At 35.9% G+C, this 16,639-nt stretch overlaps 1 protein-coding gene across 5 annotated transcripts in view; it reads left to right on the top strand.

Moving 5' to 3' along the window:
• Window positions 1-16,639, top strand: part of LOC150081555 (four and a half LIM domains protein 2-like) — a 337,841-nt gene that overhangs the window by 305,978 nt on the left and 15,224 nt on the right. For all 5 annotated transcript variants that reach the window (XM_090380115.1, XM_090380116.1, XM_090380117.1 and 2 more), the window contains one exon: window positions 4,509-4,709. In XM_090380115.1, the coding sequence (XP_090236241.1) occupies window positions 4,509-4,709 (201 nt within the window). The remainder of the gene's footprint in view (window positions 1-4,508; window positions 4,710-16,639) is intronic.

Below are 16,639 nucleotides of genomic sequence, written 5' to 3'. Positions count from 1 at the left end.
ACACTCATATGCAGCCTCTTTAATTTTAACTGAATATATCTCATCCTTGGCTTCCTTTAATCTCAGTAGCTTTTCTAATAAACCCTCTTCTCTGAGATTATCACATCACTTATTTTAAGGCGATCTGGCTCCTTGACGTTCCCCTGTGATTTCAGCTTGATTTCTACTGTAAACAGTGTTGAGAAGTATCCAAGGAACAGTGCCCATGGAAGTATCTGTAGAAGAGGCATGCAGCAGAAACAGTACGTCTATGAGACAGCGAGTGGAGAGACTCTGTTAAAGATGAATCATTAATTAACCTAACTGCCCTCTTCTGAATGGAATCAAGAAGCCTGAGAGAGGTTTTGGGGGGAACACCCCAGATGTGGGAACAATATTCCATAGCTGGGTGAATTTGCGCTTTATACAGAGTGAGCAGCTGTTTGGAAGAAAAGTAACGCTGAGAGCGAAAGAAAAAACCAAGTTTTTTAGATGCAGAGGAAGCAATATTTGTAATGTGCTTGTGCCAAGAGAGAGAGAGAGAGAGAGAGAGAGAGAGATTAGAAGTAAGGGTAATCCCCAAAAGAGATATATCATTTTGCCTTGAAATCAGAGTGTCACCAAAGATAAGCATAGGAACAGATGAATCCTTTTTGCGAGATATAAAACAAGACTGAGTTTTAGAAGGGTTGAAATCAACTAAGTTGTCTTTGCCCCACTGGAGAATTACCCGAAGATCGGTATTTAAGGAATTGGTAGCAGATTTTCGAGGAGTTGAAGCTGATTGAGCAGGGCAAGGTTTCTCAAAATGGAAAGTGGAATGCAATGTGCTATCATCAGCAAAACTATGGATAGGATTTCCAGTCAATGGAAGAAGGTCATTAATATACAAGAGGAAAAGAGTGGGAGAAAGAATTGAACCTTGGGGGACGCCAGGATTAGTGGAGAAGTTAGAAGACAGAGAGCCATCTACCATCACCCTCAGTGAGCGATCAGAGAGAAAACTGGATAACCAATTACTAAAAACAGTTGGCAAACCATAAGATGGAAGCTTGTTTAGAAGACCTTTATGCCAAATACGATCGAAAGCCTATGAGATGTCAAGAGCAACTACTTGTGTTTCACCGAACCTTTCCATTGAATTAGGCCATAAATAAGTAACATAAACCAGAATATCACCAGTGGATCGACACTGACGGCGTCCATAGTGGCGATCGTTGATCAGACGGAAGGTTTCTAGGTAGTTTAAGAGTTGGCGGTTAATTGATTTCTCCATTACTTTAGAAAGAGTAGAAGTAATTGCAATGGGACGATAATTGGATGGGAGGGATTTGTCAGCCTTTTTAGGAACTGGCTGGATATGAGCAAATTTCCAAGCAGAAGGAAAAACACATTTGGAATAAGAAAGTGAAAAAAGGCGGCAAAGAATAGGAGTAAGTTCAGGAGCACAGATTTTGGGAACAAGAGGAGAAATACCATCGGGACCTGCAGCTTTCTTAGCATCAAGATTCGTCAAAATCCTTCTGACATCCTTTTGACGGAAGACTACAGGAGGCATTGAATGGAGCGTGTTGGGAACGGTGGGACGTGTTTTTCCAAGAACATTAATACATGAGTTGGAAGAAAAATGGGATGCTAGCAGGTCAGCTTTATCCTTGGCTGAAGTGACAACAGAACCATCTGGTTTGAATAGAGGTGGGAGCAGAGATGGGCAAAAGTTGCGGCCAATAGCTTTGGCAAGAGACCAGAATGCTCAGCTACCCTTAGGGCAAGAAGCAAGTTTTCTACTCTTAGCCTGTTCAAACTCTAGTTTGGACTGATTAATAACTGCTTTACAATTGTTGCAAGCTTTGGTGTAGGCAGAAAATGAAACTGAAGAATTAGAAACAAGCCAATTACGATATGCAACATTCTTCTCTTGAACAGCCTTAGCACATTTATTGAAAAACCAAGGTTTATTTAAAGGACGAGATTTTGAAGTGGAGTGTGGGATAAAGGATTCCATTCCTGCAAGAATAATTTCACTGACACAATATGAGCAAACGCTGACATCAGAAGTTTTAAAACAGTAATCCGACCAAGGAAAAGAAGAAAAGAAGTCTCGCAGATCATCCAATTTTGCATTCTTATAATGCCAAAAAACACGAGGTTGGGAATAGCCATGAGATAAAGGTTCCATTGGAAAAGAGACAATCACCAAGTTGTGATCTGAAGTGCCTAAAGGATCTCTCACATCGACCGTGTACTTAGAAGGGTTATTTGTGAGAAAAAGATCAAGCGTATTGGCTGTATGATTAGGATTGTCCGGTATTCTTGAAGGTAAATGAACAATCTGTGCTAGGTCATTAGTAATTGCAAAAGCCTCAGCATCTCGACCAGCTGGATCGGTGTGACTAGAAAACGGAAGCCAGCTGGAGTTGTGAACATTAACTTACTGTTAGGAAAGTTGGACTGGAGAAAGTCAAGTTGGAAAGAGAGGAAGTCAAAGAGCTCCAAGTGATTAGTGGAGTTGGGAGAACGGTAGAGACAACAGATGAATTTGACACAATGAGATAGAGAGATTTTAAGCCAGAGAAGATCAAAGAGAGGAGTTTCCAAATTGCCAAGTCTCTGACAGGGAATATCAGAAGGGACATATGCACAAGTACCACTTTGAGGCGAAAGGAATCATACAGCGAATAATTTGGGCATCTGAGATGAGCAGTAGTTGAATCAACCGATAACTGAGATTCTGTGAGAAATAGTACATGGGGTTTGGCAGACTGCAAGTGGAAATGGACATCGTTGAGATTAGACTGTGATTGTCTGAAACTGTTCCGTGCTTGTTTCTTTTTCTTTAAGCTGTTAAACTCACCATTTATCCATTTTGGCATCCTGCGTTTATGGAACTTGACCACTGATATAAATGCGGTTGGGGGTTCGAAGATAAATACCATGAATAGTTCGCACAGCATATTTGTATCAGACACCATACTGTAGCTCTACAGTTACTCGATTCCAAGAAATCTCATATTATTATTATGCCCCGCTCTTGAAATTGAAGCTCTCGTCTTTATTTTTCACCACAGATTTCTTTAGACAAACCCATTTTATGATACTGTGGTTACTGTCTGATACTGGTTCTTCCACTGTTAAGTATTTTAGGAAGTTATCATCCTTAGTGAGAATAATTATCCCCCTAGTATTAGATATCAGACCCCCTTAGGCATGCTTGGATAATTAGCAATTATCCAGTTTGTTCAAAATTTATTGCCATATAGTGCATTCAAGTCTTCCTATTCCAGTCTATAAGAGGAGGGTTGAAGTCACCCGTAACGAGAAAATGAGAAGAGTAGAGAAATAGTGAATCATACAATAAAAATAATCCGAACAAAGGTGCTCATGTCAATGTGAAAATACAGTGTAAATATACCTACCATTCGGTTTAGTTTAGAGAAGCAAAAACAATAATTCTGTCCACTCTCAGTGCTGAGCTGCCCGTCTATGTACTGAAGAAAATTTATGTAATTATTGAAAATTATTGATTCCCAATAGTCTCAAAACGCATTTAAAATCGAAGCCTCACGTTTCAGAAAATTCCTGATTATTACTTATTTCATCACAAGAAAATGCGCACAAATAGTTAAGCGACTAACCATATCTAATAACAATACCCTTTAAATTTCTTTTAAACTTGAATTAATCGTGCAAATTGTAAAAAGACGAAACTGCACAATTGAGATGAATCGATCCGCTGGCTTGTAAAGAAATCAGACACTGCTTTGGTTCAAAAGTACCTTCTTGATATCCAGGTTAGTGGGAATTTCTCTAACATATAGGAGAATATTCAAAATAACTAAAAATATAAGTTAAAATCACTAAATAATTGCTCTCCGCCTCGAGGGGGACACTGACATGAATGCCTCAAGTTTACTTTCCAAAATGAAAAACGAGCATATGAGGTCACCATGTTTATCTATATGCACCCCTCCTCTATAATAGCCTTCATGTTTACAGTCCGATATAAACCAAATTTTTAATACATATAAGAGTACTAGGGTAAGTTTTTATTTTAATTATTTGATTATTCAATTAGAAAATTTTGCTTGAAATTACCGTAGGACGCCGGTCTTCAAAACTTTCGCTGGAATTTTGCTGGTGTACGAGCCGATTTTTTTTCTAATCATTCTGAAATACTTATTACCTAATTTTACGTATGAACTTAATTACATGTGGTTATTAAATAGATAATAAACAACACACGAAGAAAACTTTTGGTTTGTAAAATATTCATTCATGTGCATGTGGTAACCACGAGCTCGTTAATAATAGCAAAAAAAATTCAGTCGGTTTGATAAAGATTACCTAATTTTATAAATATGCTCTAAAAGGATAATACAATCGGTATTATCATTTAAATAGCTAATCGTAAATGAATGATTTTTTTTTATTTAGTTTAGCATTATAGTTTTTTAGTCATTGAATTTTATTTTGTTAATTGAATAAATTTATAACTTTATTGAAATGCATCCAATTCTTATTTTATGTAGCTTATCTTCTCTGGCGAATATACGAAAGCCATGTCCAAAGACTGGCATTCCGGTCACTTCTGTTGCTGGCAGTGTGACGAATCCCTGACGGGACAGCGTTATGTGCTGAGAGATGAACACCCTTACTGTGTTCGCTGCTATGAACAGGTTTTTGCCAACTCATGTGAAGAGTGTAGCAAGCTTATAGGGATCGATTCCAAGGTAAAGTTATTTATATTTAAATATTAATTGATGTTTAATTGTTTACTATTAAGTTGTTAGAAAGCGAAATAATTTTCTGTTCGAAATGTAATATTTGTGTTATGCATATTACTTTTCAAATACGTGCTATTAGATTCCAAAATGATTCAAGTATCAACATATATACTGTACTGTAACGATTTTTGAAAAGACTGTACCAACACAGTGACGCAATTCATTTTATTAAGGTGTCAAATATTACAGTGGACGGTCCCCTTGCGAATAGCATAGCAGCCATATGCATGAGAAATAATTTTCAATGGACAACAGTGTTGTACACAACGCAAACGAGAAGGGAAGTGAATAATTATGGTAGTTTCGTTGTTCTGGTTCATATCAGTATGTTCAACTGGACTGATGAGATCAGGACTTTAGCCTGGCTGTTCGAAATTAAACTGTCTCCATCACGCTCTTCAAAACATAACCGCAAATCTTGTCTTAGTAGCATTTTCAAATGCCCATTCCTTTTAAAGTAACAATGAACCATTGCTCAATTCAAAGAGCTATATTGATGTTTCCGAAAGTATCAGCATCCATTTCACTTTCAGGTATACATATATCGGTACTACATCAAACACAAACATACGTTTGTACCACACTACATAAATCATGACAGTGTACAGGGTGACTGGAAAGCTACTCCCTATTTTGAAACTTGTGTTACTTATTAGTGCATAAGGTAGATTGAATGCGTACATTTTCTACCAAATGCCCATTTGGTAGGGAATTTTATGCCATTTAACGCAATGCAAACCTTTTCTCTTTAATTCCAAATAAAGTAGGACCTGAATATAAGGATAGAGCCCCAATTTCGACGATATATTAAGTATGGGATTTGCGGAATACGTGCAGAGAGTGTGACACATACAACGCCAACGACGTGAAACAATGGGCCCAGAAACCATTAAGACATACCACAGAAAATTAATAAAAACAAGATCAGTCACCGAAGGTAAACACGATGGAAAAACATCCGCATCCACGTCGGCAAAAAATGTTCAGGCAGTTGGGAGGATTCAGAAGAAGCCCAAAAAATCCACAAGGCAATGTGTGGTGGAAACTGAAATAAAGTATCATGCTGAGCAGAACATTCTAACAAAAGAACTGAAGTCAAGACTTCGGAAACCGCATTACGTCCGGCAACTATCATCAGAGGAATGTGACAGAAGGTGTTGAAGTTCGCGGAAAGTATGCTTGGGTGGAAGGAGGACCGGCCTGCACTTTTAAACAACATCCTGCAGTCAGGAGCTGGTTTTTTTTTTTTTTTGAATCAGTCAAGTTGAAGGCTTTTGCTAGTAATTGTTGGGACTCATATCATCCTGCAGGCAGACGACGATTTTTGAACGTGTTGTGTTTGTTGACATGCTCCCGACATTTGTTTTCGCTGGTGTATAAAAAAAAAATGGCCAAATTCACATCAACTTCTCTTTATGCAGGATTGGGTTTCTTCTCACTTCTCCACTCTAGTGTACGACTGGCTGGATATTACTTTTCCCAACAGATGAACAGACAGAGGTAGATCAACAGAGTGCCAACTAGGATTCTCGAGTTCAACTATTCGACAACTTTTGTTGCTGGGCGAAGGTAAAGGTTTACAAAAAAAAAAAAAAAAAAACACATTAGAATCGAAGGTGTAATGATATCAACTAGAGTTACTTATTTAATAATTAGTTATATTTTATTTTATTTTATTTACTGAGTACCCTTCACAATCAGCAACTTGGAAAAAAGAACGTAAGCAAATTACACTGGACGAACATAGATATTTTGTCCATTCACTTTAAAGATATCACGAATAAATAGAATTAGATGTAACGTTGCATAGTTATTTCAGGAAGCCATTCGGTTAATGCAACGGTAGCATAAAGTTAATACATTATGTGGTATTATATGGGAGTGTACATCAAGTTATTTTGTCTATACATCAAAATACTACAAAGAGAAATCGAAGTCAACCTTACGCTGGAAGCTGCATGCCATGCTATAATATGCTTCGAAAAGCTATAGAAACTCCATGATTTTAATGTAAAATGCAAATGTGAGGTAAATGTGTGTTATCATTGTCTCCTCGCCTATCTCTAAATAAATTATGCTTAAAAAATTAGGAATTTGGATAGCTGTTGACAACAAGTTTATGACTGTGTATCGATGAAGGGAGAGATATAACTTATCTGGCTGGTTTTCAGAGAGAAAATATATAATGAGGATAACAAAAAATGCCTTCTTGAACACTGAACAAGTTTCGTGCATAGTAAATGGAAATGAAGCTGGTTATTTGCGTAATGGTTGCTACTTTTGAAACCGGTATAGATTGCACAGTATAGATTCCACTGAAGTGAAAAGTATTGGAAGTACTCCTGCTGGAGAAAACTGGCCCTCATGGGTAGAACAGTTGGCGTAATCACTGTCCTCCCTACACGGGGTGGAAAAGAACTAAGTTTGAATCCTGTTCAACGACGCAAGGAATTTTTATTAGCCTTTTCACAATGTGGCTGTGTTAGTCGTTCTCAAGTGAGGGTAGCATGTTTTTTTTTTTGTTTTTTTTAAATCGGGTTTTTCGTCCAGCACACAGAAAATCGACCACAGAACACATGCAATTTACAGTCATATTATATACAGTGCAATATGGCTTAAATTGCTGATACGCCTAAAAGCCTACAACAGCAGCTGTAGAAACCATTAATCGATATCACTGAGTCAAGAAGATGAAGGCTAAAGCCGATGAAAATGAACTGCGTACTCCATCGGATCCTATAAAGTTGCAGAAGATGGAATACAGTTGATTGCAACTATAAGTTGAGGTCATGTGATCTTAATAAACTCAGCGGAATTTCGAAGAAGCTGGTCGGGCAGAACAGTTAAAGAACACGTTTATATTATTTAACTAGAGCCCATCAAGTCAAAAAGGGGAGGAAGGCATGAGTATTTCTCAGAATATGGCTCCTGCTATTTATAAGGATAGCCTCCTTGTAAGCTTTAAGGTTAGTAATTTCAGTCTTGTACTGCAATTTGCAATAGAGTATTGAATTAAATTCTGAAGACCTCCGGTCTTTTCTTAGGCCTCTGTTTTTGTTGTTGTTTAATTTTAAAGCTGGTGGTTAGAGAAGAGGGCCACCGGGCTTTAGCCCTTTCAGTGATAGTAACTCTGTTGAAAGAGCAGAGAGCGTGGAGTGAAGACACATTTTTAAAAACTGAGAAAACTCGGAACGGTGAATGGTTAGGGATTTGGCATGTTTATGCAGATGATTGATCAGGAATGACACTTTGAAATACAATCAACTGGGCTAATTGGAAGCAATGTTTCAAGGGGGGGGTCATCATTCATTGCAATGATTGATTATCAGATTCAGATTGATTTGGAAGTTGAAAAGTTATATGCACGTAAGGCCTATCATATGACATGCGAAGAATGAACAGTGCAGCGTTTGTCAAAAACTCATTTGGAAACTTCGTTAACTCAGCATCAGAATATTGATATTGATCGTAGGATATTGATGACTGAAACAACTACAGATGTTTAGATTTAAAACTTGAAAGTGATGTTGATCGCTTCAAAACCATGTCCATTAATCAATTCAACAAGTATAAAGATATCACTCTTGAAAAAAATTGCGACTTCTTATCACTTACTAATGCCAACATTAGTGAATGAAGGTAAGTACTGTAATTCACTAAATTCGCTACAGAGTGACTACTCATTTTTATTCAACCATGTCACATTCATAAGCAAGATATTTACAGAGAAAGGGATGTCTTCTGTACGATGATTCATTTATTTCAGATACTCCAGGGCATTCTAATACCGAACCTTAGTGCATCAAAAGGGGTACCCTAAATGACAGTTATTAATATAATAATAACTGTTGTTAAAAAACAGGGAGTTAAATAATATTTAGTATTTATCTAAGTATTTTAGGATGATAAGTAATATCATCCTAAAATATTTAGCTAACAAGCTTAAGGACTATGAGAGCTACATAGCGTTAACGGTAAGTTTAATGCAAAAGCATCATTATTGTATGGAGCCAGGGAAAGAAAACTACTCGTAAGCTTGCCATACATGCATCAAGAACTTTATGTTGCCAACAAAGCGCCGTGAGTTGTCTCAGTATTACACAATAGAGAAACAGTACTTCTCTTTAGTTATAGTACAGTATCAGACTTGAACAACTTGTGGCGATTTGCTTTAAAATGTTAAATATCTTAATGCAATATTACTTGCATTAAGATATTTAATTTGTATATTTTTATAAGACTAAAATAAATGTATAAAGTATATTATAATAATTGGTCTATTCATTTTTTTTTTAAATTCCACTGATCTGTAAATATAACAGAATGTGCGCGAGAGTGAAGATAAGTTTTATAAATCATCTTCACTGTTTGTCCCGTGTCCCTGTCAAACTTTCGTTCTTTTAATTTTATAAAGTCCTGGATCATTCACTTTACATTACAGACAGAAGAAAAAAAGGGAGCGAGAGATCCATGTGGATTGTGGGGGGGAGGGGAGTGGAGTGTTCTAGTGATCTGGTTGGCTTTCAGAACGTTGGCTACTTCTCCAGGATAGTAGCTCAGTATATCAAGAACGACGCAGTTTGCCTTGGACTGCTGACAAATGTGTCAGGTATGTAGGGTACTTTCTGCTAAAGCTGTTTAGCAGAAAGTACCCTACATACCCTATTTTTTGTTTCAATGCTCCCTGTACGTGCTGTTGTTTACAGCACGTACTGTTTACAGTACGTGCTGTAAACAACTTCATGAAAAGACCAGAAAAACCATAAAATAAAAATACTATCAGTAATCCAAGGGAAATTACAGCAAACAGCGCTAGATGAAAATAATTAGATAATGGTTAAATCCAGATCTGCACGAAAATGAAAATCATCTATCATGGTAAATCAGAAAATTAACTATATAATGAGATGGAAAGATCAAAAGCAAATAAGCTTAAGGCATTATACAAATATACCAGCAGCGTGAAAACTTCTGTGATATGCCCTTTTTATTTCATATTCAAGTTCACAATCAAAAATAAGGTCACTTATAATAATACACAATCTCATGATTTTATTAAAATTTTGATGTTCTTCAGGACTTGTTCTTCTAATTTTTTTTTATTATTTACCTCTACAAATGAATGACCTTTTAAATTAGCGACGTTAATGTGCAGTTTCATGCACATGAAGACGATCTTCAATTGTTTAAGGATGTGTTTATAATATTAAAAATAATTCTGTATTACAATGAGCCTTATATATCTTTCAAATTTGAGCCGAAAATAACAATTTTATAATGTTCTCAATGTTCAAAAATGCAATACATAGTATAACCTTTGCCAATCCTTGCAAACAGCTTCATGATCATCAATATAAGCTAAACCAAAATATTGCATAGCATAGCATATATCTTACATTCATTAGCAAAGCTTTTAAACTATTTGGGTGTATGCCTCCTTTTTCCAGAAAAAAAAAAAAACTGCTTACACAACTTTTAAAACGCACTATTTTTTGTTTTAGATTACACTTCCCCAGTTTAGTTTCACGGAATATTCATTTTATATTATTTTATTAGAGAATATTCAAGTGAAATTTTTAAAATATTTGATGAAATTGAAAACAACCTACCTTTCACAGAATATTTATACACAGTACCTTGAGTTATAATGAGCTTTCGTCTCTATAAAAAAAGGAAGATTAAGATAAGGAAGTCTTTGCATTTGCAAAATTTTAAACGATAAAATACTTAATATAATAATTTATTAAATTTCATTTATTTTAATGTACCTATACTGATCACTGGAATTTATGAAGCATCTGATATCCTGAGTAAAATAAACTTCAATGCTCCCTGTAGATAATGTCAGGAACCTTACACCGTTTCGCCTTGACTCTGCCAACACGGACTTTATGAAGTTCAGTCCACTGAACAGAATCAGCAAATCAGCAAATGACTCTCTCATTGACTTCTTTGACAACTCCCAATCACTGATGAACTCCATCCACAAGTTTGCCTCCTCTCTTAAACTGCAAAGTGACTAGCTCACATCTAATTATTGTAGCTTATTATTTGTTATATTATTTTTCTATTCTCTAACGGATTAATTATTACTTGTTTTACCGGTAACTTAACTTAATACAATCCTCTTTTGTACATATGCTTTTATTGTTTGAATCTATATCAATGTTTATCGTTCTGTTGGATTTCATATTATTGTTATTATGTTTATTGATCTGATCTCAGATACACTGTTAATGGTTACCTGTTGTGTATCTTGCTATTAATAAAATAAAAATAAATAAAATAAAAATAAAATAATTTAAACTATGCATTCTTGTATACCTTTAATTTTATCATATTTTATAGGTTTATATATATTTATTGGAATTTTATTTTGTTACTGTGTTACTGCTCATATAAGTTCACCGGAGCTTACTTTGTTTTCTATGAGTAATAATAAATAAATAAACTTAGTATTTTTCCAGCTTTAGAGTCTGAAAACAGAGGAAACATCAGTTGGCCTCTCCCTCCATGAGGAAACTAAACAATTTTTTGGTACTCGTGATATAAAAGTACATTTATTAGGAAAGAAAATATGCTTTTTCATGATAAGCAACACCAAGAATAATCAATGAGCTGTCGAAAATATGTTCTAAATGAAGTCAGATACATATTTCTATAATCCAATAATGAACAGAGTTTCTTGTAAATGAGAACGATAATCATACAGAACAGAAATAAAGGCAAACTCGATATAAGACATTTTGAGGGGTAAGATAATATGAAACGTGCAGATAAAATTGTTATCGCTTATTAAGGAATTTTTGTGGATCAGATTAGAACGACTGGTTGTTTAGAATAAGTGCCGAGCCAAATATCAAGAGTCGACAAAATACATGCAGAAAAATTACATGTACTTTATGATCAGTTTGCCTGCTTATATGATAGAAATTCCGGATTTCCGACAGAAAGTCATATAACCAGAACCTCATGTCGGCCAAGATCGACGAACTCGGATGCAATATGAGAAGAATAGAGAAAAGACCAATGGAATATCTTCAAGTCCGAACGAGGAATCGAACGTAAGACTTTTCACACAGTGTGGAAGATCATAGCCTTGAGAGCGAAATGGAGTAGATATTGTTGTCACTCGAAAAACTGTAGCTTCTCTTCACCCAGACCGTGCGTAGATGAAAAATCAAAACAGGATGAGACGAAGATAGAAACTAAATCCCTTGGAATTTGAATCATTTCTTATTGCCAGGAAGTGCTATAGATAAAACACTGCAAGTATGTCAATTTTCCAGGGGTGTGTTCAAATACCTGACAAACAAAATACTGAAAATGAAATTGCTGACAATCAAAATGTCAACGGTTCAAAACGCCGAGACTTCGAAACACTGAGTGATAAAAACGTCGAAACCAAATCCTGAAAAATTCAACATATCAACAGTCAGAGGGGCTACTGGATCAAAATGGACATGTACATGTGTTGTGTCTTATGTTGGGCAGCTCCTGAACGTCAGCTCAACTCCGTCGTGGTACACTTGCTCACATAGAACCCTGTAAAATGGCCAGAAGTGTATGTGCGCACGTGTGTGTTGTTTAGTTGTTTCTGACAAGAACAGAATGCCAGAAAGGTTCAGAACATCAAACTGTTCAGCCGCCGACTTTTCAAAATAGTAATCTGTTTATAACTCAAATGAATCAATATGCCCACAGCTTATAAATACCAAAACATTGCATTGTTATTACGTAAAATTTATCTGTTTTCAAGAATTTAAACATTTCAGATGAAAAGTTTTTAACGAGTTACAGAAGTTACCATGCGGTGATAAATTCATGTTTTCATAACGAAAAGTTAGAATGGATTTGCTATCACGCTAAAATCCCATTACAACGAATACTATTTTAACGAAATTTCACTATAAGGAAAATATTTCTAGGTTCTGGCGGACTTCCCTTATTTATTAGGGCTTTATAAATCCAGTGTCGTTCTACCAATAATACGCCACTGAATCCATAATTTGGGACAAAATAAAACAAAATCTCTATGTGCCGATCGATTGGCATTTAACTTTTTATTGACTGTCTGTCTGCATTTCCTGTGGCATTCTGAGTTTTTCTGACAAAAAAAAAAAAAAAAAAAAAAATTCATATTAGGGTTACCTGAGAATAATCCACCCATGTGCATTATGTCCATAAATCGTGTGTTCTTTGGCCGCCTTGCTTGTCTTGCTGGACGAAAAACCCGTGTTTCCGGGAGAAAAAACTTGCTCTCCTCGCGTGAGACCCTAACTCAGCCTCAAAGTGAAAAAAGCCCATAAAAGTTCCTTGCAACATGGACGTTTTCCACCCGATATGGGAAGGACGGTGATTATAACCACTGTGCTGACCACGAGCGTGGCATTCTGACCGTCGGCGTTTTGATCAGTTAGCTTTGGAATCAGCTGCCATTTTGTTCAATCGGCGTCTTGATCATGTTGGCATTTTGATCAATCGGCGTCTTGAAGTGTCAGCATTTCGATATTTTCAGCGTTTTAGGCATCGATGTTTTGAGGGTATCAGCATTTTGATTTCAGAATGTCAAAACTCCGAAATGTGGGATTTTCACCCAAGCGCAGTTTTGTTTGTCGGCGTTTTGATTGCGCATTATGATTTTCGGCAATCTGATTGCCTTCCATTTACCAGTATGTCGTAAAAGAAAGGGAACAGATAGTCATTATATGACCGTCAAATTCGTCGCAAGTGAAACGAATTGTAACTCCTATTATCATACGGACATCATCGCAGAGACCCATCAGAGATCGGGTGTAGCTGTTGTATCAACTGCCTTAAAAAAAAAAAAATAGGCATTGGGTGGAACACCTCTGCCATACAACTTTTCTCAAGTCCTAACTCACAACACTACTTCAGTATTTACATAACATGTTATATCTAAAATTAGTCCGCTGAATTTAATGCTTCCAGTTCATACTAGTGGGTAGTGCATTATATTGCATATTCTAGTCTGTATACTACAGTCTATAGATATTTTGGAACATCCTTTTTTGAGTCCCTATCATATAGGATGAATAGCTTAGGAAGGTATTCACAAGCATTAATAGGCATGTGTTCCTTATTAATAAATACAGTAAAGCCTGTTCATGCAAAGAACGACAGAAATAGAAATTTTCAGGTCTGAGTTTTATAGTTTTTCCGAATATCCAAATATCAAGAAAAGGAACATAAGAAAGACGATAGGCAGCGAAATGTAAGCTTCCGCTATTTTCTACATCGAGATATAAGGAGGGCAATAGCTCTTAGAAAGTTAATAATAATCTGTGAAAAACAATTTCTTGGTTTTTTTTATATTCTTTGGCTTTCTTGAAAGTAAAGAAAATACCTTCTGACACCTTGAAACGTTTCATATCATACTGACTAGCTTAGGAAAGAAATAAAACATTGCTATGTGTAATACACTAGTAATATCGATTTAAAAACATCGGAGTAGACAAGACATGTGACTAACGACCTATGCAGTTTTTGCGAACGAAAAATTCGTAGTTTCTTACAAATTTTGCTAAAAGTCACAATTTTCGTACTCTTTGTGTCTCGGAACTACTGTCTTCATGTTACACAACAAAGACACACTATTATTTTGGGTTGACTATTGTTATTGTTTTTTAATCACAGCAAACTCCGAAGAAACTAAAACAAAAGGCATCGGTATATCATGTCTGTAAATTACGTATTCACGGTTAATAGTCCAATTCCTTTTTTTTTCTGAATCTGAGTTTAAGTGAAAATCTTACACTTCAAATGCAAACAAATGAGTTGACACTTCAAAAGCAAACAAATGAGTTGACAGCTGCAGTTCTCTGTGTCAGATGATAATCTTGAAGGAGTTGCTCAGATAATGGCGAAAGGCATAAGAGGACTTTTTTCAACACAATAAAAAAACGCCACACTTCAAAATTACATTCATTACAATATTTAGCAAAATTACCTGTTGGTTGGTGTTAACATTGAAAGGCATTACGAGATAAATCTTTACTGCAACATGGAGATAGTGATGTACACAATAGTGCCGTTGCAACTGCCCTTCATGGCGCGGTGGCCTGGGGTTAACAATATAATGTAAAGGCAAAGTTTCCTGAATAAACAAAAAAAAATAAATAAAAGAGTGCAATAATAATGAATAAGTTAAATAAAGTATTAGAAAAATAGAGAAATGAATTGGGAAAACTAAACCTTAAGTGAGTGTACAGAATATTAGTTTCAAAATACATAACATAAGAATATACTGTACATCGAATAGCATAATTATATACATAGTAAGAAAATACGTTGCCACCAATATTATAACCTGAGGTTATAATATTGGTGGCCTTGGCAAACCACTACGGAGTATTCTTTTTCTATAATGTAGAGTTTGACTAAACTTGTTGAAATCGGACGTTCTTTCTCCTATATGAAGTAGGAAACGATTATATAAACAGAGTTAATCTTGTGCGTAGACAAAGAAATAACCCAATGTGATATAGTTAGGGAAGGACGTTATGGTTGTTTTCCGTGAAGTTTAATTACTATAATTAATAACCACTCTTACACACGTGAAATTAATAATATAGTTTATTAAGCTTATAGCCCAAACCATTATACATTTAAGGTGACGTTTCAGGCATCTTACCGATACCCATCATGAGACCATGCTGCTGTCAGACTCCTGCTTCGTCAGCATCGGCAACAGGAGTCTGACAGCAGCATGGTCTGATGATGGGTATTAATCACATTGGATTAATTACTATAATTAAGAGTGGTTATTAATTATAGTAATTAATCCAATGTGATCTCTCTCTCTCTCTCTCTCTCTCTCTCCAAATGAGTAGAACTCTGTAGTTATAACCACTGTTCCCCCTAAACCAGGTGATCCGACTTTCATTGGGCTTTTTTTTTTCATAACGCAATTAAGTTATTATGCGCGAGTTGCATGTTTTTTATCACGAAAACTCAGATGTTCATCCAGAAAACGGATTAACCGACCGAAGAGGACCCCTAGTTACAGACAATATGCTAAAGCCTCCTAACCTCAGCTGCTTTGGGACTTAACATACACACATAATCTAACCTAATATAACAGGAGAAATGTGAAAACTTGCGCCTTAATATATGATGCTAAAAATACTTGTAGTGAAATTCTTTGGTATTACTTTTGCACCAAAGCCGATGATTATGAATTTACTTTTTCGGAATATTTATAATTTTGAATTATCAGAAATGAATGCCACAAATCAAACGTTTCTGGAGAAACTTGAAACTTGAATTCTTCATCTAATGCAGCTGAAAGTACATACCTGGAATTCAGAAGATATTATCACGTAGCTGGTTAGCTATTAGTGTTACTAAAGTGTTTAGCAATATGTTACTAAAATTTTCTATTATGTATGTTAAGTAAAAATATCTCATAACATATTTTAGTAACTAAAAGTTGTTTATCAAACCGTTGACGACATAATGGACAGGAGGGGAAGAGTTGGTTCGCTTTTGCAAACTGAAATGACGATCATCTCAGGCAACCTCACAGTTAGTACACTGGTTATGATCGCCGTTCTTCGATAATGAGTGGAAAAGATCTTGGTTCGAGATGGGACGAATTTTTACAGGCCTGTTTCAAACCATGCCTCGGAAGGGGCCCATATGGTTTTTATCTCATAGAAACTTGGAGGTTTCGTTCAGGAAACTGACTAAAGTCTACCCAAACCGTCCTGGCGTTTAATACCCACAACAAAGAGCACATCACCGCAGGCCATTATGGACGAAACTAGATCTGCATCCCCACTTGTTTGACTTGTTTGGAATATATACTATCCATATTGTCCCCTTCTTGGATAGGCTTCAGAGGACAAATAATA

Source organism: Mastigoproctus giganteus, chromosome 8 (genome assembly GCF_048544385.1).
Source record: "Mastigoproctus giganteus isolate SK-2022 chromosome 8, ASM4854438v1, whole genome shotgun sequence".
In the NCBI taxonomy this organism is placed as follows: Eukaryota; Metazoa; Arthropoda; class Arachnida; order Uropygi; family Thelyphonidae; genus Mastigoproctus; species Mastigoproctus giganteus.
This window is presented reverse-complemented; position numbering and strand designations above follow the sequence as displayed.